Below are 22,745 nucleotides of genomic sequence, written 5' to 3'. Positions count from 1 at the left end.
TAGTTAATCACAAGCTGCACAAACCAATCTAGAGCAGCAGAGGAACCCAGCAGCCAGCAGGGGGCAGCCTCAGGACATCACATGGAAAAAAGCAGCAGCAGACTTTGATTCTTGTAAGGCGTCCGAGGACAATAGGTTTTTAGTATCTAAAATCCAAAAATATGGCGCCTGTACCAGGACCCGCCCCTGAGCCTGGGTCTCATGTTTCACATCGCTCATTGGGATCGTGGCCGACAGAGGTTCATACTGTGCAGGCTGAGAGAGCTGTGGAGGGGACGCATGGCACAGGAGAGTGGTGCTACACTGACACCTTGTGGACAGAACGCCACTTCAGTGCAAGCTCATGTAGTTTTAAAGCTGAGTTTGTGTTAAAATAGACAATTGTGTAAAGTATTGAAGTGAAAAGTGATGCACACACAGGGCTTCTCCGTGTGTAAAAGAACTGGTCATGAACTACAACACATGAGAAGCATCAGCATCAGATAAAGACCGCTTATACACATTGAATGTTTTATTAAAAAAGAAGTTATAACAGTTTATTTTATACACAACTACTTATGGTGTTATAAGCCTATTAATAAAGAGCATTTGTCTTTTTGACAAACTTCACAATGCAAAGAAAAGAAAAACAAGGAGGGCAAAGAGGGTGATGAAAAGAAGACCAAGGATGGACTTTTTAAAAACAAAACAAAAAAAACCTTTTGACTTTTTTAACCCTCAACTATCACACACTAGGTACCAAATACACAGTTTTTTACCCCCCAATATAAAAATCTGCCATTTTCCATGCTGCATGTGCCAGCGAAATCCCCTGATGGCAGCGACAGGCCAGCACAGGGCACAAATCCACAGAAGCACAAGACAGAACGGGAGATGTGCACCGGTCGAGCCTCCACTCCACACCAGAAGCATGCAAGTGCACGAGTAGACACAGTCAACACATGGGGGGAGGTGATATTACAGGATCAGGGTGCTGGCTGATAAAATGGACGACGGGCCCCGGACGTCCTGTCTGTGGATTAATGATAGACCAGTCCACTGCGTTAGCTCACGTCCTTCCCATGTGTTGGGGGTGGGTTGGGGGTGCAAGTACGGTTGCAGGGACTAAGGCTTGATACACCACCATTCTAGTTGTCTGGAGTCATGTTTTTGAACTGGGGGTGTTTAAGACGTTGTTATCTTAGAGCAGAAGAGGTGCAGAGGAGAAAGACAAAAGGAAAATTAAATAAAAAGGAGAAAAAGGAAAATTGTTTTCCATTCAAAAATAATTTAGACATCAAGTTGCAATGGGAAGAACAATCTTTCACTAGTTTGAGGACATTTTCTTTAGCTGCTGAGATATGAAGATGATAATCGTCTGTTTCACGAGTTCAACACCAGGCCACAGTTGATTTTGTCATTAATTTACTGCCCAGCAGGTGCAAATATAAGTATTTACCCAAACACAAGAAACTTGTTTTTGAAAAAGACAAAATATAATTAGTTCCCTGTTGCACCACTGCACATTATTGTGCCATTTTAGTACATTTCTCAACTCGGATATACTGTATTTGTCAGCACTCAAAGTACAATACTGCACTGATGTAAAAGTAAAGCAAGAATTTCTGAATTACTTAAAAAGGAGAAAGAAAACCCAAATTTCAAGTTCTAATCGAAGCGGAGCTTAACTTACAAGAGTCGCACTTAATGAAGATTAAAAATCCCAAAGGAGGTCTCTGCGATTAATGAATAAATACACACTCATAGGCAGCTGACAGAGATAAAAAAAACACAGGCCAGTTGTGAAAACTGTGAGGCTGTGTTTAAACGTTTGTTCTGTTCGAGCGTCACTCTGAAGACGTGGAAAACAAAGACGTGGCTTTGCGCTGCCTTGGACGTGTCGAGGGGCGGCAGGAGCTCGATATGCGGGAAGCTAACATCCAAAAATTCTGCCGGCTGAGCGAGAGAAATTATTCACGCATGGCTTCAAGTGAGGCAAACTCTCCTGATAGATATTGGACATTTTAAAATTTTGGGCACAGAGTGTGTAGGTAAATCGTGTTTTTTGGGGGGCGGGGGCAACAAGGTGCTGATCAATACCTCTGATGTCTGCACAGTTGGATCTATCAGGCTCACTTTAGCTCAAACAGTTTGAAACCTCTCACACTTGTCTGTACAACTCTGGATCTGCAAGAAGAGCACACGCAGGCACATCTATGGAGTATCTTACATTGAACCACACGACAGACACTAACTAAAGGCAAGATGGAGCAGTGAACGCTTTATCTGGTAAGCAGACCATACTAGCTAAACTCTATCTGTAATACAGCCATATAGCATATGTTGTTAAGTTGAAGTCACCACCCAGAGAAAGTAACTATCCTGACATGTCAAAGAAAACAAGAACACGGCTCCACATGTATCAGCATGATTTCCATCCGTCCAATACCTTATGGGTGAGGAATATTTCATCACAATGCGCTATACGACCAAACCTGTATTTCAGAACCTGAGCCTTAAAAGTCTAACGATCCTACATTAGCTCAAATACGCCCGAGCCTCTCAGTCCTGGGTGATTCCCCTAATCTGCAACAGAGCTGGATATGAAATCATAATTTTTGGTGGAGGAGAAAAGTGGAGATGAGTAAAAACCAGTGTGCTTAGTTATTTTTTGACCTTCATGGCTTTTTTGGGGACTTTTCATTTATTTATAAAATAAAAATGTCTTCTTGTGATGAGGCACAGAAGAGGAAGGTCAGAGTGGGGGTCAGTTTTCAATATCACGCTACGGGGATCCACAATCTGCCACAAACGAGAAAAACAAACTGTTTGAATACATTTCAAGGTTTTCTAGGTAGTTTGACTGATGTTCGCCTCGACGGGCCACGCTCGGGTCAGTGTATCGGGCACAACACTGAGTTCTCATGAGGCTACAGAGAGGTGGCTCTTCACTGTACAGGGTAGATGGCTTTACACACAAAAAGAAAATTAAAAAAACCAGCAGGGAAAATGTGAAGCGCACAAGAAATAAAAAGGAGAAAAAACAGTCAGAAACTAAAAGCTGCCACAGAAGTCTCTTTCCCCGCATCACAGGTTACATCTCGACCCGCCACAATGAATCAACCATGAATGAATGACACTCTCCCCCCCCCCCGCCCAAATCTTTACAAATTAAATTAAATCACCTCAACGTATAAATTGCTACAAGCCTAAATGTCATACACTTGGCTCTTATTTTGTAATCATCTCCAAACAGAGATCCTGGTAGGCAGACGCTAACTTGTGGGGGTGTCCGCTGGATGTTGTTGGGGTAAACACCACAGGTCCGACCAATGAGAGTGAGGGGCCATGCCCTGCAGCACACTCCAGGTAAGAGAGGAATGTGAGGAGGACTGGGACGACACCGACCTGAATCTTCAACAAATCGCTTCTATTGTACTCAGATCCGCTCAGTAACCATATGACCACTGCTGTTGTTTATCGCTTCAAATTCAAATGGACTTTGGAGCCGGGTTTAGCAGATTGTTACATTCTTCTTGAAGTTGATCAATGACACTAGTTGGAATTTGTTTTAGAAGCCAGAGTGAATTCTTGGTGCTCTCCTGTTCATGAGCTGCATGAAATATGAAACTCAGATGGTCAATTGGTTAAAGGGGAAGCTCTGGACTTCTTTCAGTTCCCGGAATACCAAGTGAGACTGACCAGAAACCTCCAACAAGGCCGAAGAGAAGAGCAACTGTTCTTATTGCCTTTGTGCACAAATCGTTGCATGCTGTTGTAAGCAGCTAGCGGACGTCCCACCCATCAACACCAAAAGCAAGCTGCTGCAGGTCTTCGGCACTAAACTGTAAACAGACTATTTAACTACTTTACTTCCCAAGCATTCATATTGGAACTGCACAGCGGCACATGTAGGCATGCAGCTGCAGCAGACCAATCGAGTGTAACAAAAAGTTCAGTAACATCCAAGTTCTCGTCCCAACTGAACCAGAAAGAAAGGCGTATCTTATTAAAGGCTCAATCAATATCAATACATGTTTTGTATTGATACTCCAAACACCTCGTATGTGTAATTGTAGGCCTTGAAAATACTGTCTTGACTACAGGTTAATATTGAAGGGCTGTGCAGGCAGTGACCTAAGCAGCTCTGTGGGGGGGAAGCAGCTGATGAAACATTGGTCAGAGTCAGGTAGCGTCACGAGAAAAGAGAGGAACTTAGGATTCAGGTTCAACCGGAAAGCTCTATTTTTAAAAAGTAAAATTTGAGTACAGAACTGAGAAGCTCACTGGGAGTGATTTTTTTTGGGGGGGGGGAGAGTTTTCCTGCCTACCACTACGTAACACACCTTTAAAATGCGGAGAGATAACTGGGAGAGAATGTGAAAGCATTTTGCGACATCTTTGTAGGGAGGAACAGCTACAGAATGGGAGGGTGTCTGTCAAACACACCAAAGGCTAGATATCCATAAAAATCCTTGTTTAGTAGTAGTAATAATAATAATAATAATAATAATAATAATAATAAAAAAATCAACTTGTTTAAATATGAATATTATAAGTCTGCTTTCTCATGGTTAGGAAATCAAATATAGTCTTTGTGGGGTGGGGTGGGGGTGGGGGTTAAAGGAGGGGGTGGGATGGGGAGCCCTCCTATCACTACAACTCCATGTCCTGGGCCTCGTCTTCTGAGAAATCGGACATGGAGCTTTCGGATGAAGAGTCGCCGGCCCCGTCTTCCTGCTCCTTCAGAGCCTCCTCTGTTGCATATTTCTGGATGTACTCTGTGGAGGGAGAGAGGCAGAGAGGAGACAGAAGGAGAGCAGAGTCAGACAGCAACAAGTGGAAACCGAAGATCTATATGTTATATTGATGGACATAGTGTGCCCAGAGAGGGATGTGGGATCTACAGCCAGTAGATCTTCATGAGGCTGAACCTTTGATTTTCTGCTTGTACTCTTCTGGCCGGTGAAGGTACATGGCAGCCGCATCTCCGTTCAGGGGGTCGATGGGGTTCGGGTAGGACAGGAGCTGGGGCAGGAACGACTCGAAGATGTTGGTCAGATCTGTGGAAGCAGACGAAATGATATCCCAACTGACACAATATAATCTGTTGAGCATTTAATGGCCAATACTAGCAGGCTTCTTTCAAATGTTATTAATCTGAAGACATATTACAGAGAAATGCCAGCCCAGCATTTTGGCAGTTACATGTCAAATGGAAATCTGCCATCTCCTATAATTGGCCACAGGAATGCTCACAATCTATTTATACACACATCAATCAGAAGTAATAACAGATGTATATATTATGAGCAATCCTCAGCCCAGTAGCCTCACAAAAGCTACGGCCACACTAATCCTTTTCCCTTTCTGCTGTCAGGCCTCAGCTTTCTCTCCGAGGCCTGGTAGAAAACATGTGATTCCTGTCTCATCTCCTAGGGGTCACTGTTGGGTCCAGGAGATGAAATAAACAAATGTTTTCCTACAGTCTGTTGAGCAGCATTATCATGTTTACACGATTCAATCAGTTGCCTTTGTTCTCTCTCCTTTTGCTGGAAGTCATGACACACAATGCTCGCTTGATTGGCCAAATCTTCCAACGTTTGTCCAGTGTGATTGTATTTAAATCACTCAACACAATAGAATGTGCAGCCTTTTACACACGTTCAAACAAAGGCAAAATATCACAAATAAGATCCTTGTGAAGAACGTGTGACTCGATTACAAAAGAGCAGAACAAGCAGCGTCATTTGTCAATAGTCACAGGAGAACACCTGAACCCGACTTCATTTTGAATCCTGATACTCAAACTGGATCAAATTGGATCAACACTCTGTTCTGAGCCACACGGATCATCACTGAACACAAATAGCGAGAGATGCTCAAACGTCTGCTGGGGATATTATAGTTAAGTCATTTCTATTGCTCAGCAGCTATCTTAGCCCCGTGGAGCCACTGTAATGAGAAATTAATTGGCAAATTTAGAGGGAGAAGGGCAGAGGGACGTGGGGAGCAGCAGAGAGATTATGCTGTGACAGTGAGAAGAGCAACTGGGTGAGAAAATGTTAAGTGCAATCGCTGCCATCGCTGAGAGTTTGTGGGCATGTCGCTCACAGCTGACAGGCAGTAAATCAGCCCTGTCGAAGGTGAATGTTTTCTGACCTTGCTGGGTGAGGGTATTACCTCATTAGTTCTCTCCCCTCCGTAAGCAGATTAGGGCCAATTGTGCACGAGACCCTAATGCGCCCACTCTTGGGCATTAGGGGCCGGCGGTCACCTTTTTGGTGCTGATGGCACCGGGTCAACATCTCCGCAAATAATCCCACACCCCAGTGAGGAAACCTAATATGAACACATACGCAGCGGGAGCCACTCACCATAAAGGGCTGTCCATGTCTGGTTGATGACATCTAAGCACACTGTCCCTGACCTGGGAAACGGAGAGGAAAACAAGAGTTACAGGGGGAAGGCCCAGGGGGAGCTGAGCTGGAATCTATGTGTCTCTGCTCAGGCCACAGGATCCCCTTACAGCCATTTCTTCTCAACCGAGTACTTTAACTGGAAAACAAGACCTGTTCAATTTCAAAAGTGGCAGAAATTTGAGGACAAAACCAAGTTAGGCTTTCCAGCTGTTAGAATCCCATAATAAATAGTGGGGGATGGTCGACTGTACCATTTGTGTGCACTCTGAAAGTCAAGTTATTTGTGTCCAAATGGTCATTACTCACTTTTAAGTGAGTAATTCTTTTATTTTTATTCTCAGTCATTTCCTGGTTTTAAGTACAACACACACTTTGTTGGTTTCGTGAGGGCAGAACTTCTCCTTAAGGGAGGAGGCACAGGCTCAGTCTGTCAGTCCTCACAGAGACGCACCCACCTTCATGTATCCTTCAAGGGATCTGGCCACTAAGCAGTGGATTAATGGAGCCACAGAAACAAAGTGCTTAGCCTAGTTAAATATTTGTGTGATCTGCTGCTGTTAGCGGACGGTGCCAAGATTCAGTGGCTCATTCAGAAGTCAAAGTGTGGCACAGAACGTAAGTTAATCTTTTTAATATCATAGTGGCCTAAAAGATTGAATTATGAGAAATAAATGCAGAAAACATCAAGAAATATCCACAAACTCAACAAATGCTTTGGTTAGAATGAGGTTAGAATAAAGTGGAAAACTACAGAAGGTCTTTAAATAAGTGTTAATGACCAATAACCAAATAGTCGTTGTTGGTAAGTTACTTGAAAATATGATTTTATAACTTGATTTAACTTACGCTTCGTCAATGTTGGGATGAAAAATCTTGTTCATGAATCCTGTAAAAAACAAAAACAAGATGGAGTTGACAACAATGTAAAGAAACCTATGGTGGGATCTAACTTCATTCAACACTGGAGTTCCTACCTATTGATGGTGATTTAAAAGGGTATTTGTCGGGGAGATCTACTCGCACCTTCCACACACCTCCCTCGTACGGCGCTGAACATGAGGGGGGGGGACACAAAGAAAAGAACGTTGACTAGAGGCTTACACTCATTTCCAATCCTTCATGCTCTCCTGCAGATTGAGACACTGCAGGTTTATATCAATTTTCTCCTCTGCTCAAACACAACAGTGAAGAAGAAACGAGCTGCTCGTGCCACTTCTCTCTGCCACTTTTTTTCTATTTTATGCAGTAACACATTTTTCTGCCCGGGAGACTTCTTTACCTCCAAATCGCTTCACAAAATACACCAAAATCAAAGCGGAGGAGAATGAGATTGTGATTGAGTGTGTGGTGCTCTCCCAGAATAGCTGTGTGTAACAGGACCCTCTGTGAGCGCCCCGCCGGAACCGGGCGACACACAGATGAGTGGAAACACGCTCGGTGAGGATGGATGGCAGAGTTTGCCATATCAATTGGCAGAGTTTGGAGGAACACCCACTTCCTCTCTTTATTGGTGTGTAAGTGGCAGTGGTTTCAGTGCGACAGATGTTGCAAACAGCAGACGAAGGAAGTATTTCCTGCAGATGAGGCCGCTCTCATCGTCCAAACTCCCCCTCAAGCCCGACTCCTCGCTGTTTTTACACTTTGTGGCCTCAGTCCCGGTTTCAGCCGTGGCCTGGGATAACCTCTAACAGGAGCGTGACTGAAGTAGAGGACACTCAGACAACTGGTTCTTAATTTGTGTGAATTATCTTGGAACATGGAAGAAAACATATCAGATTTCTGGGACATATTAATTAGTCAAAGAAAGTTTAAAGACTGAATTAGGAAAGTTTTTTAATTTGACAGGACAAAATAAATCTTTATCAAATTGAAAAAAAGTCATACTCACTTCCTTGTGGTCCGAAAAACTTCACTACAAATTCATTGAGTCCACTGAGGATGGTGACTTCATGCTTGCTCTCGATGCTGTAAAGGCCGTTAAGGACAACAACAGCCACATGTGACCTCACACACATAAACAAACACGAGCCGAGGGACCACAATGATGAGCAGCTCTCGAATAATACTCAGGGTCACTAGCAATTGGCCTCTCTAGAATGTTAATTCAGCTGCGGGTGTTTCCAGTGTAATACATCATCACAGGTTTTTGTTACAGCGAAGACAAAGACGTTAACAGAGTCCGACGTTTCTCCTCTTTTCTACCCGACATCGTTCTTTCATAGCGAACAGAGTTATGAAGACTAAAGAGAGAAATCATGGCTTTTGACACACAGTGAAAAACAAATCAATGCATGAAAATTACACTTGGGTTCCGGTCTGACCCCTGGCCCTGGAGCAACCCTTTCAACGACAATCAATAACTGTGGGCCAATCAGTCATTGTGCATGCTGAATTAACACAACAGACTGAACATGAACAAACTAGAGCCCCTCAAATATAGATATTTGGGGGCTGAAATTAGGTTGTAAAAAAAATAGAAGATACAAATATATCGGCCAGTATATATGAAAATAGAAAAAAAGGTATGGTCAATGATTCCTAAGATGAAGTTGATAAAACCTTATGACAAAGAAATGTAACCGCGGCTTGATATTTTACATCTAAACCATAAACTTTATAAATAACTATAAAGTATAAGAAAACACCAAATATATAGAGCAGGAAATGGAAAAAATAAAAACATTTCTCCATAGTTTATTTTGTGAAAGAAAAAGGCAAACATAAATGCCGATTCTGATTTGTCTGTGAAAATGCTCACATCAACCAATCGATACATCAGTTGGGCTCTAACACAAACGGAGGCGCACACACACAGGTCACAATAGGTTCGGTGGCAGATCATATTTACTCATCCCTCATGACCACACAAGCCTGCCTCCACCTGTCAGTCGCTAAAGCCCAGCTGGACATAAAGCACAAGTCCTGACAGAGCAACACAGTACAGATTGTACTGGTTTATGTTACCACCCACACTGGAAACAAACCTGTAGCAGTACAACGCTGCTTTGTCTCTAAAAACTATTTTCACTTTAGTTTTTAGACTTTATATAGTGGCTGTGTAAGGCTTTGTTGAGTTTGAACACAGGTACAGTTATTCCTATTGCTATTATAACGTAAATAACGACTTGATAAGAGGAATTTAACTTTTTCTTTTAGTTTGACGTTACCGATCTTCCAAACATTGCATGGTGGAGATTTAGAGAAACCTCATTTACCCAGGAGAGACGTTTTCCAGCAGAGGAAACAGTCAGTCTTTTCTTCTATAGACATAATTACAATAAAAACAAACCACAAAGAATGTGCGCTTAGTTCTCTTCAGTGTATCATATACCAAATCCCACATTACAGCAGGGTTGAAATTATATATGCTCGCTATGAGCATTCAACACAAAGTCATCACAGAGAAATTATTTCACTTTAAAGCGGGCAGAGGGAAGTGGTAGAGGAAATGAAGCTGAATCAGAGACTTGGGGAGATGATAAACGATAAACAGCTGTAAAATGAGAATGCGAGAGCATCAGAGCACATTAGAGACAGAAGGTACAAGAGATGGGATGAAAATCAGTTTTCCAATGCCCGCACAGCAGCAGATGGCTTGTCAATCCTGATTGAGTGTGTATCCCATTAGCAGTAGCACTGACCCCCAAAGGGTTAATCAAACTTGAGTTTATTTTAAGCTCCGGTTGAGTCTGCAAGAGACTGAATCCCTGGCTTCAGCAGAGAAATGTGTCATTGTCAGAGAGATGAGGAACCTGTCTGTTCGAACTCGTGTTGGAGGAGCCACTCTGAGGCAAAGTCTGAGGCAAAGTCTGAGGCAGCATGAACAACTGCTAACATCATGTACTAAAATATAATCTAAAGCATGTTAGCAAAACAAGAAGTAAGCAGTTTCTTAAATATATGCTCCCCCTTTGTGCATTATGTTTACATTCTGCAGGTCACCCAGTGCTGCCCTTCACGTAAGGGCATCTATGAATGCACCTACCCAGTGGTGAAACCAGTGGTGTGTGGGGTTATGTGTGCACGACCACGAGTGGGGGCAGAGATGCAGAGAAGGGGGATGGTATAGACTGTGTCTGTGGTATGTTATGGGGGATAGCAATGTCGCAGGGTGGGTATAAACTATTAATGGGGTTGAATCAACATTGATTATGCTCCACTGGCCCAACAGAGGCCAGGGAGGAGCTGACCTGTCTGAGCAAAATGAGATTTTAACCTTATGGATGTTTAGTTTATGATGAGAGATTTACAGGACGCAGTGATAGTAGAATTAGGTCACTTTTCAAGACGTGGAACTTACAAGCAAGAAGAAGTCAAAAGGGTTGAGGTCTTAGAGGTGTGTGAATATATATATGTATAATATAGTAGGTCATGCTGCAGCAACTGAATTCTCACATTCTACACGTACACACAAGTCTCTTAAAAGGGACATTTAAGCGTCGTCTTAAGTCACAAATATTAACGCCCACTTTCTGTGGCTCAATTGAGCACCTTCCAACGCCCTCCTCCATCGCAAAGACAATCACCCACCAAACCTGCTGCCTTCACAAAAACCTGTGGGAGATTCATATTAATGTAGGTGGGGTATTCTCGTGTTTTGCCTGGAGAAAAACCATAGCAGCCACACACACACACACACGCACACATGCATTACTCATACAATCGTTTTCTTGAGCAACAATCTCTGGCTTTGAAGTCAACACTCACAGAGGGGCCCGAGGCTTCAAGCTCTCTTTCCTTCCACGTTATAAACAACTACAAGTCACTGTCAACACCAGGTACCTCTTAAATTAAGTAGTTCAGCAGGTCTGTTAGATCAGTTCCTGGTCAGACTGGAAGATGGATGAGTGTCAGTTGACAAACAGCCACTAAAATAAGTGGACAGTCCAAATAAAAACCGGATTAGCAGGACATACAGTTCAGACCAATAACCTATACATTTTTTGGCAGTTTTGAATGAATGTGACATGACACATTGGATTCTAACAAAGGAAGGCAAACTGGTTTCAGCTCAAGAGATGACACAAAAGGAAGACAGCAACTGGGTTATACAGGGATGTTTACATCTTATATTCTATATTTCAATGAGTCACCCAACCATGATTCAACAACTTCAACAAATTATAGATCAGCTACCTTCTTATGACAGTATTTTGATCAAGGTTATATATTTACATCTTCCTCATTCCCACGGGAACAACTATCTGTCCATCCCCCCACCTTGGATTAGAAAAGATAAGTCATAATCTGTGGATAGCACCAGGTGAATATCCTTTTACACACATATAATCTGATACACTGGGCCAAATCAGTCCACAACATAAGATACGCATTCCCTTATTGCGCCATCTGAGACAACCTCGAACGCCGTGAAGTGTAGCAGCAGCACAGTCAGAGTTCATGTCCTTACACTGCCAGCCTTTCTTCATACATTAACAGACTGGCTTGAAAGCCATCAATCACATGTAAAAAAACACTGACGAAAAAAAAGCTCTGAGACATTTACCAATTAGCCTCCTTAAAATATTACAAAGTTTATCCCAAGACCAAACTCAATGTTATACTGAAATTGAACTTTATAAAAGCACATTTTAAGGCTTAAGTGCAAAAATATGGAGTAAATAGCATTTATGGTTGTGGTCTAGACAAGACTTGTTTTCTTTCTGGTCCATTCAGGCCACGATCCCTGTGTAACTCCAGATCAAAATATCCCATCCAACCGACTGCAGTCTAAGTATGGAAAACAAACATGATGGAGAATCATAAACGGCCCTCTGTCAAATGAGGAAAGTGTCAACTACGCTACAACGTTTATCCCTTTGGAGACAGAAAGTGTTGCTCTGGCAATAGGGAGGTTAGTGCATAACAGATGGGAGACCATGCAGAATTTCCAGTGATTAATGGGAGTGATCAGCGAAGAAGACTTTTATATGCAGGGCTAAAGAGGCACTGCTTGTGTTTCAGGCTATGGAAGCAAAGCTAAGAAAGACACTTAATTAAAAAAGAGGGTAAAATAAGGTGTAATAACAATATAAAGGGGCGGTAACATGAGAGAAAACAGCATAAGAAGATGATAAAGAGAGCTGTTGAAGAATAAAGTTAAAAAAAAACATGGAGAAACTGATGCCAAAAGGAGGGGAAGAGAAAGAACATGATGCAGAGATAATGAAAGAAGAGAGCGAATGCTGATCTTGCCTCGCAGGCAGATCTGTGGATGGGAATGACATCATCGCTGTGGACTACAGGCGAATGATGACCATTTTGCCTGAGTTTAGAGTGCAGACACTCCATCGGGCAAAACAAGTGCCTGGGCTGGATAATAATATTAAGAGCGGATCCTGTTTCCCAGGTGATTAATGCAAAAACATGAGCATTAATATAGCAATTATTTTCTGCAAAATTGTTTGGAACACGGTGATTGAATTAGACTGAAGAGTTGTGGGTGCACTAACCTAATCAGGGGCAGCCTTTGGTAAAATTGTCACCTGTATAATATTCAGCCTCAGTAATATTACAGGGACATTATCGAAAATAAAGAGAGAAGGGCCAAATCTAGAACCCTGTGGAACACCTTTACTATTAAGTTGCAACTTAAAGACAAATTTACATGTTTACTGTCTTAACTACAACAACGTAGGTTTTTTTTAGCAAAGAAATTTCCAAAAATAACTGTTAACCTTTACGCACAGATTTTGAAAGACACTATGATCACTACAGAAAGCTTCTGACATACAGTGCTGCACCTGATAATACTAGATTCCCAGTACAAGTGAAAAACACCTGGCAACCCAACACGCTAATGATGCACAGTTTCTAGCATTAGTTAAGCAGTGTAGCTTAGCTTGTCTACTACAGGCTAAACTGTATAGTGTGCAGGCTGACATGTGTTAACACCCAGTGTATATAGCAGGCTTTATCTCCACACTATAAATATACCCATAATATTCAATGTCTATTAATAGCAGTGAGCCATATCCTGAATACATGCTCAGTTTCGGAGAGGTGGAATGGTTTGCCGCACACCTACATTTGGTGAACATGATGTAGACAACAAATAGTCTTTGTTTTTCCTAGGGCAGATGTATAAAGAATTTCAGTGCATAGGGACAGGATTATGTTAGTAAGTCAATTTAGTTCTTTTAAAAAAGCAGAATAAACCGGAGAACCTTCACAGGGAGTAACTTGTTTAAGACCACTTTTTTGTTCAGAGATGAAGAACTCTGAGGCAGCAACCTTCCTTTTCTAACTACACATGTACAATCAAAGGCCTTGCAGATGAAAGGCAGGAAATATAACAGCTGTCCTCAGGGTGCAAGCAATGGGGAGGCTTCCTCCACAAGACACACAACTATAGATTATAGAATAAAATGCACAGAATAATATTCATTACATATAAAAGATAAAGAAAGAAAGTTAACTTTAAAGACAGCAAGCTACATTCTGTACTAAATCAATGGAAAGCAGCCTTGTACAGCTGAACAACTGAAAACAAAGCTCATACCAATGGTATGACAATAAAACCTTCTGCTTCCTTCTCCACTCTCTGATATAAGGCCTTAATGAAAGCAGGGCAGAGGAAAATTAATTTTTCATGCTTAAGTGTGTGACCGTAAGGAGGTTTGCTCGTCTGCAGTCTTTGCCAGACTAAAGCTCCAGCCATACATGTACCCTCGCCCATATGCAGATGTGTTATTGACTTCAACTTTATATGTATTAGGGCACTGCACTGAGCCGAGCAGGATTACTGCGTGACCTCCACTACACTCTGCGGCCTGAAAACAGAGGCAGCTAGTGTAGCGCAGCAACCATCCTGCCACAGCAGGCAGAGTGAGTGATAGGCTGGGTGTTGCTGTGAGAGTGTGATTTAATCAGCTCACCACCAAACAAACACCGCTCCCCCTGCAGCCATTACCAGCCAGACCCACTGACCCTCCTCTTTGCTAGCTCCCTCTCATACTGAGGCCAACTTTTATCCCCCCCATCTGTTTACTTTCTTTTATAACTCATTAAGTCGAACTCTGACTACTTAATATTAATGGAGATTTGGTGCCTTACTGAAGCCTTTCAACAACTAAAAACCACCTAACACCAGTTCACTGACTCTGTAAATAGAAAACCCTGTGAATACAGCTGAGCGAAAAGGAGAATGAAGACACAAGAAGCCAGCAGCTTCCTTTCAGCCACACTCCAGATGGTGCTACACAAAATGAGTTTTTGAGCAAATTTATAAAAAGGAGATTAAATATGTTTACATGTTTTCTTGCCTGACTTTAAAATGCTGCAGCAATACGCTGCACTGGACTCTAATGCTAGAAGCTAATGCTATGCATACTGTCAGTTATTCATGGTCCCAAATCTGATTTAGACAAGCTCTGCAGTAACCTTAGCCCACTTCCCCCCACTCTCAATGTATGGCCTGTTATGGCCCTCCTCTCCTCTCTCCATTGAGACGATGGGGTCCTGGCCGGCTCCGATAAGCGGGAGAGGTGCACTAGTATGATAATAACAGCTGCTTCACATTTCCAGATACCGGCGATGCAGCTATGAAGACCTGAGCAAGTTTACATAGCTAGAGGGGTCTTCATAACCTGCACTACAACATACTTGTAAACACAAGTGATTGTTCTTTGCGAAACCAAAACAAATGAATAAGCCACAAGGAGACATCTTTTCCTTCAAATACTCGAATAGTTGTGATAACCTGTACTGACTAGAACTACATAGAAGATATTAAAATACCCATGAAGAATTTTACTTCATCTTATTTTTTAAATACAACATATATTATTGATACTTAACAGTTAATTAGTTAAAAATGTGTGAAAAATGTATTCTATGACTAACCCTGAAAAAAAATATCCTTGTCATCTTCATATTTATTTTCTACTTTGACAACCACTGGCACACAAAGAAATAAACTTGACTGGTTAAATACAATTAAATATGTTGTCATATGTTGGCTGTGGCACTGGGTTGTTAATGGTTTATATTTCCTCAGTGCGTCACTTAGACAGGGATTGTTGTGGTTACTACTAACAACTGTGTCAGTAACATGGAAGCAAGGTGTTAGTTTTCGCCTCATCTGCCTTTGAAAGACAAAAATATGCAAAATAATTTACATGTTCAGTTAACAGGCTACAATTTGAACAGCATTCTCCTTTAATGTACTGACACCTACTTCAAAATGTTAAATCTACATAATCTTTTCAACAACTTAAAAATCTTAAAAACTGTCTGTTCTGGAAGCATTCAGCTCCTTCTGATGTATCAAGCATTTGAATACTGATGGAACGCTCAGTGCCAGCGGCCCTTTGCTAAAGAAAAACTTGCAGCATGTTTTACATATCAATAGACATATGGCCCCAAATGCCTGACTCACTAAAATCCACATGTAAATGTCTAGTAGCTCTTAAGCGCTGCACTCACTGGATGTTGGATGGGAACTAAATTAACTACGAGTTCCCTAGTTCCATTTCTGCTCTGAAAAATGTGTGGTGGACATGTACAGATGAAAGGATTAGGTGTCTAACAATAATTTGACCACTACTTTACAATAAACAAGAAATAAATGATAGTTGTAAATGCTGAACGGTAGGTGTTATGTTTCACCTTATCTCCATTACAAGTGACCAAAACTCTACATTAACTCACCCCTGAGGATTAACCTTTCAAGAACAGGTTTGAAAATTTGCATGATTCCTAAAGCTGCATAAACAAAACCCACTTTTTTAATTTTGCATAACGCACACGAAGTGCCACAATATAAAAAGGCCCACCTGTGAAAAATCAACCTCTAATAACCCAGCTCAAAGCTCAACAGTCAACCTAAACATCCTGATCAAAGCAGAGCCATGCAGATTTCCCGTAGATAGACGATGCTAGCTGATAGCTGTCTCCCTGTGTGAGAGCTGGGGCAGCACAGCACTGCACAGGCTAAGTTCTTTGTCTTCTCTGGTGAGGGATGAGAGCCCACCCACTGCAATCAAACGTGAATCCTTCAGCTGCTTCTTTTCTCAGCCCTTCGCTAAATCAACAGTCTATTTACAGCAATGTCGGCAGAGTCTCTGTGTGCGTGCATGTGCCGGAGCTGCGTGCATGTGCACACAAATGAAATGACCATTAATGATCACAAAACTGAGCCAGGAGAAACAATGACCTGAATCTGAGGCATCTGTCTAATGAGCAAATCTAACAGACACGACAAGATTTGGAGTCTGTTGTAAAGTCACAAAAATAACCTTCAATTTCAACAGAGCCATTATGAGGAAACTGCAGAAGAACCTGAATTTCAGTATGGTGAAAGAAAGACGGCAAATGTGATCACCTTGATACACATGAGACAGAGGCAGAAAACCAGATACAGTGAAGTAAAGGGTGTGGGTGGTGCAGGTTAAGCTTTTGATAAAGCTGGTTTGCTTCACAGCCTAAACAAAAGGATAATACAATTTGAAAACGTCAAAATTCATTGTGTCTGGCCCACATGACCAAACATGCTCGTCACTGTTTCGATTTAATGCAGCAGTGGACGAGCGCGGCAGAAGCAGGCTGAGCCAGAAAAAAAAGAAAAAAAAAAAAAAAATCACACGAAACAAAGAGAGGAACTTCAGTCCATCTGTTTTTCTAAGGGAACCCAGCCATGCGTGCAGGGAGCTCCACTGTTTGTACTGTGGGATTAACAGTGAGGGCCTCAAACTCCTACTGTCAGGGATGCCCTGCTCCTGGACCCCCGAAACAGGACTGTCAATCAAGGTGGGGGCACCCCCATGAAAAGAAGGGGCCTCATCCGCTATTGAGTAGGCTACCTAATGTTCACTCATGAAGAAATGAACGAGGAAAACGAGCAGGAGCTTCCCTTGGGGCTGGAGGATCTGATGTATTTTACCTGCACGGATGCAGGCAAACGCATACATACGCTCAGCGATCACACACAATGAGGATCAGCTAAAGGAAAGCAGAGATGGTTCTATTTTGAATGTTTCAGCCTGACAAAAATACACAAGACAAAAACAGGCGCTTCACCTCAATATTGTAAGATATGAAGTTAGACGTATAAAACAGCTAGAAAAATTCTGAGTATGCCCAAGCTTTTTTTATAGCAAATAACTTGGTTGGAGAGGACATTTTTTTTCTCCCTACAATTACATTCTTTTCATGACTTTTCCACAACCACACAGCCCAAGAACCACAACATGTAAATCTTTTGACGTACACTGTATTTGACTGTATACAAAACAAAGCCATTCGAATTGAGGGCATTATATTTTCAGCTTTCACCGGAGTCAAAATCCACATAACTATCTTAGTTCAGCCTTCTTAATTCCGTACAATCACCAGTTGAATGTTCAGTGGTTGGGGGGGGCCATTACTTACATTGTCTTCGTCTGTGTTTGAGGTTCTTACTACGGATTATATATGAACTTTGAGAACATGGCTGAGGTAAAAAGCCCATCTCCAGACACACTGTAGACAATTTATCAAACAATATACAATTTGACTGACTCAAATTACATCCGTTTTATGTTTTTCAAGGCCATATTGAGTTAAACCTAGTAAACGTGTTTGCTTTCAGTATAAATGGTTCTAGGGGTTTTAAGATGGCTGTAAATGTCTCAGTCATTTTATCTACTACTGTAAAGTAGTTATTACACATAACAACAAAGCGTGTTGTTAGCTTTACGCAGCTGCATCACCTGACCAGAGCTTTCCTGACTCTTGTCATGGGGTCATCATTCTGCTGTTCATTCGATTTATCTCTCAGTGTGGAGCAGACATAGAGCTGCTGGCTCCTTCACTACAGTGGCACTGCACCGTGTTGGTTCGGACCAGCAATACAGCGCTAGGTGCAGATTAGCCAGCTGCGACTGTAAGACACTGCCTGACAAAGCAGCGGGAGGTGGAGGTCTGAGGGGGGCTCCTGCTAACGGGGAAACACAAAAGACTGTGCTGCTTATGCTATCCGGATGTCATGTTACAGTGGGTACAATGGGGCTCGAACACCGAGCAGAGAGGAGAGAAAGCTCGGGATTGGTATTCTACTCAGCGAAGGTGGAGGGATGTGGTGGGGGAGGACGTTTGGAAAAAGAAAAGAAAAAAGCAGGGAAGTTGTGGACACTGCCCCTATAAGCCTCTCCCGTTTGTAGACAACTAAAGGAATGAAATCCAAGTAGTGAACAGTCAACTCATGGAGAAGTGAGATCCTTAAAAAATTGGTGAAAGATAAAGCACTGAGATGAAATATAACATGCATGTATCATCTGATTATTCTGATATGGGGCAAGATATTGGTATCAATGCCACGTGTCATGATGGATACCTGCCCCAACAGTATCACCACACTCTCAGATATAATTCACCATACGTCACAGAACTATCCAGTCCCTTCTGGAACAAACTGAAAAGGCTGAAAAGTTCTCCTGGAATGGACTTATATACAAAAGATACACAACTTAAGTAATGAGCCCCATGACTAATGGAAATTTTAGTATAACAATGGCCTTCACTGAGGATAAGTAATAGTTTCAAAGATCTGAACAAAATGAGGTTTACCTGTGGACGTTCTTTGTATTAATCCTGATTTATACAAACCACTGTACCGCAGATAACTCACAGATAACCCCACACATATCCTTTTCTGGTTCAGTCATTGCATTTAAATCCATATAGGCCATTCACCACAAGAGCCTGTGTTAGCGTTCACTATAGGCAGAATCTTTTGTAATCTACCTGTGCTCAAATTCCTGCAGCCTACAGCTTGAAAGCATTTGTAAAGCAAGTAGACCAATGATGAATACATGCAAATAATAACACAACTACCTACACAGTAAGTGCAGTCAGCCCCACACAATAAGCTGAATCTAAAGCTCTTTTTAGAAAGGACACACTCTGCTAAGACTCATTTTCAAAAGTGCCATGTTCCAAAAAGGAAAGCAACATGTCTGAAAGCGAGGCTGAATAGCCAGTGGTCAGAAGTTATGCAGGTCACTGAAGAAAAACTGTAATTTCAGGTTTGGGAATACAGCCGGGCAAATACTGGACAAAAAGCAATTTGTTTCAGGGCCACTCAATGCAAGTTTGTGAAGTGGGGCTGAAAGAGTAATTTATTGTGAAGTCACTGTGAACCAAGTCTTGTATCTTTCCCATGACAATTTCATCAAATAGTACAAACAGTTCAGGCTACTGGCAACACAATGTAATGCAAACACAAAGTCTGTACATTTGGTGCTAAAAGCAGGCTGCCATTCATCTGTCTAGCTTAGGACAAAGCTTAAACCCAGTAAAACAACATGCTTAGGTCACTCTGATATTCATTTTGATGAATTCCCTCATGGTCCCCGCCCCAGATTCTCAGCTCTCCGGTGGCCCCAGCAAATTAATGCGTGAGGGCTCTCAGTGTCAGTACATTAAAATAAGAGGCTCCTGTCTAAAAGGTAGTGTGAGTTTCAGGTTCTGGTTACACCAGAGGGAGACACGGGCATAAGGAGCACAGAGAGGAGGTTGTTACTGCTAGTTTTGCTCTGGGGACACAAACAGAAGGAAGGAACTGGTGCCCATACCAGTCCCCGCTCCAGCCCTACAAGAAAGCCTAGTCAGCAGTGAACCGATGTGCTACGTGAGTCAGTAAAACTCTCGATTTGCATACCTACTTTTAAACACTACAGCTGGTGGGGTCTTTTGTCAACATTTGCTACCCACTGCTGACCCACGGTATCCTGAAAACACTCCGGTCATTGTGTGGATTCAAGCAGGTGGCTGTCAGCAAACCTGCTCGTGCCTGTCAGTCAAGTAGATGAAGAAGGAGAGGGCGAGTACAGCCACTGCACAGCTCTGTGTGAATGTGAGTGCTGCAATTCTTAAAAGTCCTTGCTCTGTCTGCTTCAACACTCATAGCCGACACAAAGGCAGTGTCGAGTGGGGGGAGAAGAAACTTGCTCAAACTAGCTCTCTTGTTAGATAGCAGATTTAACAAAGAGCCTTAGGCAACAAGCCAAAATAACAAGAAAACTGTACATCAGAAAGAACATGCTACAGCTGCCTCCTTGATGTGAATTCACATATTGCAGACATATGCAGTTGCAAAATGTATGGGCTGGAGCCCATTCTGACTCGAATCTGGTGGCATGAGGCAGGATGTATTATGAAATGCAGAATTAGTGTTGCATAAGTCAGATATTAGAAGTGTGTATGTAAAAAATGACTTGTATATACAGTTGTTCTTCAATTTTATCCTAAACTTTAACAAGAACTCTCAAACTTTTCATTCGTAATGATGGTGTTACCAAAGTTGGGACGTTTTGATTCGTTTTGACCAGCTCAGTTCTAGCCCCATATTTGACTAAGCTTTACTGCCATCCCATCAGCTGTTCTAAGTCCCTCCCTCTTGTGGTTTCCGGCTAGTAACAGGCCACCCAATCCCTAAGCTGATTCCCACTGTGCTGGGACAAAAACACACAACTACCTGTTCATTCTGTTCTTTAAACAAAAAAAAAAATACACTGCCTGTGCTGGAAATGTGCAGTTGGGGTTTCTTTTGAGAGTCTCCCCCTCTGTCAGGCCCCCAGGGAAACAAATGAGCAGGGTCAAAGTAAACACTGGGACAACGACAGCACACTGGATGTTGCCCAAACGTTCAAGCATTTCACATTGAAAAGAAAAACCAACGTGACACCAGCTGTCACACTCTCTCCCCACTCCCAACAGTCCTGGAACGACACATCAGAACCAGTGTTTCCAACTGGTGCAAGTTCCACAGACCGAGAAGTACAGTGAGACACACAGATCAGGTGGCCATTTTGATGTTGAAATTAACCAGCAAGCCAGCTCAGCAGCGTCACAAGGTAGCACTTCCAAGTGGCAGATGCAATAACACAACCTCGAAAAAAAAAACTGAGCTAAGCGATGCTAACTGGATCCAGACGTGCACACACACAAACACACACACACACACATGCTGCAACGAGGCCAGCGTCTATTCTTCCTTTTTGCCAGAGAGGAACAAAAGACAGAAGCGTTTCCACTTGACGTTAGCCTGACGTTATGTAAACAAGCTCCTGTGTCAATGTGTAAAAACAAAACAGGCCAGTTTGACTCAACTCCCCTGACACACAACAGGCTGGACAAAGAAAGCAAAGTGACATTAGGTGTTTTCCTTTAAAAAACACACCAGCCCTGCGCTGCCACATCTACTGGAGGCGATGGGAGAAGACATTCTGGGAGGAAAAGCTGGACAATGTTCGACACAGTATACACAACGAGCTAAACAGATAACGTTAGAAAGAAAAACACACACACACACACTCACAGTTCTGGGATTCAAATACCCCAAAAAGAAATGGAAGGACACTGGAGCGATGAGATAACACAGTTGTCCCGAGGACCCGTGGAGGGGCTCGCAGGGACAGAAATAGCTAACACTTGGCTTTGCTAGCAAAAAAAGGTTATTTACACAAAAACACCAGTCATTCACAACGAGAGCCCCATCTTCTCTGGGCTGTCGAGACAAAACAAGCGGCGTAGACACACAGGGAATCAGCTCGTATCACACACAACACAACACACACACATGCAGGGTTTAGTTGACCGGACAGCCACCGATATGTTGTTTATGCTCAGAAAGGATACAGTTTCACCACATCGGTGTCCATTCGCCTTTTACCCGGACTTGGAGACGACATGTTTGGGGGCTATTTCCACCGCAGAACACCAGCGTAGCGACGTGAAAGCTGGCTCCGAACCGCCCCCCCCTTAGAAACGCTTAGAGCAGCCCAGCAGAACGGCGACTATCCGGAGGTTAACATTGGCTCGGTAGGAACGTCCACAGCTGCGCGTCTGTCTCCTCGGTTCACTGTCTCCCTGTCCTAATGAGTAGCTGCTGGGCTAACGGTGGTCCTATGCTGCTCACTGCCTCTCTGAGCCGTGGTTCTGACAAGCTGGGATCCCTCCGCGACCCCCACGTCACAAGTCTGCGACCAACACGTCACCACCGGGGGCCGTGTTTGTAGTTTTGGTTTGGAGCCACTTTCTTTTGCTGTGTTGTTTTTCCAATTAATAGAAACATTCAAAGACTCAAGTAACATCAGCACTAATAGAGTTTATTTGTCATGTTGTATTTAAAGGGATAGCTCACCCACTGTACTTATCACTATGCAGATGGAGGGGAGGGTGAGGCTTCAAGTCCAAAATAAACTTTTGGAGTTTCAGGGGTAAACAGTGTTGCAGCCAAACCCGAAGTAAATGTGTCCAGAAGCCCTGACATTCAAATTAGACTCGAAACCAGGACATTTATACCATGTTTTTAGCCTAAATGTCCACTGTTATCCTCAGACCGGAACAGAGGACGTTTAGAAT

The 22,745-nt window shown here is 42.6% G+C and overlaps 1 protein-coding gene across 1 annotated transcript; it reads right to left on the bottom strand.

Annotated features, from left to right (window-relative positions):
• Positions 1 to 488: 488 nt before the first annotated feature.
• On the bottom strand, positions 489 to 22,368 carry ube2h (ubiquitin-conjugating enzyme E2H (UBC8 homolog, yeast)). The gene is made up of 7 exons (XM_053414801.1): positions 22,020 to 22,368; positions 8,290 to 8,366; positions 7,376 to 7,450; positions 7,248 to 7,287; positions 6,357 to 6,409; positions 4,914 to 5,042; positions 489 to 4,760 (listed from the first exon to the last, which is right to left on the bottom strand). Exons 1-7 carry the CDS (start codon positions 22,070 to 22,072, stop codon positions 4,636 to 4,638), a joined length of 552 nt encoding a protein of 183 aa, XP_053270776.1. The 5' UTR covers positions 22,073 to 22,368; the 3' UTR covers positions 489 to 4,635.
• Positions 22,369 to 22,745: the final 377 nt, after the last annotated feature.

The sequence above is a fragment of the Pleuronectes platessa genome, chromosome 22 (genome assembly GCF_947347685.1).
Source record: "Pleuronectes platessa chromosome 22, fPlePla1.1, whole genome shotgun sequence".
Classification (NCBI taxonomy): domain Eukaryota; kingdom Metazoa; phylum Chordata; class Actinopteri; order Pleuronectiformes; family Pleuronectidae; genus Pleuronectes; species Pleuronectes platessa.
The sequence above is the reverse complement of the archived record's forward strand: the minus strand, read 5'-3'. Positions and strand labels throughout refer to the sequence as shown.

Bases quoted from the DNA above. Each gene is read 5' to 3' on its own strand.
- ube2h (XM_053414801.1), bottom strand. From the start codon at position 22,072: ATGTCGTCTCCAAGTCCGGGTAAAAGGCGAATGGACACCGATGTGGTG. The intron at 8,367-22,019 runs GTATCCTTTCTG...CGGCCTTTACAG, and splicing joins GACACCGATGTGGTGAAACT to CATCGAGAGCAAGCATGAAG. The intron at 7,451-8,289 runs GTGAGTATGACT...CCTCATGTTCAG, and splicing joins GTTTTTCGGACCACAAGGAA to CGCCGTACGAGGGAGGTGTG.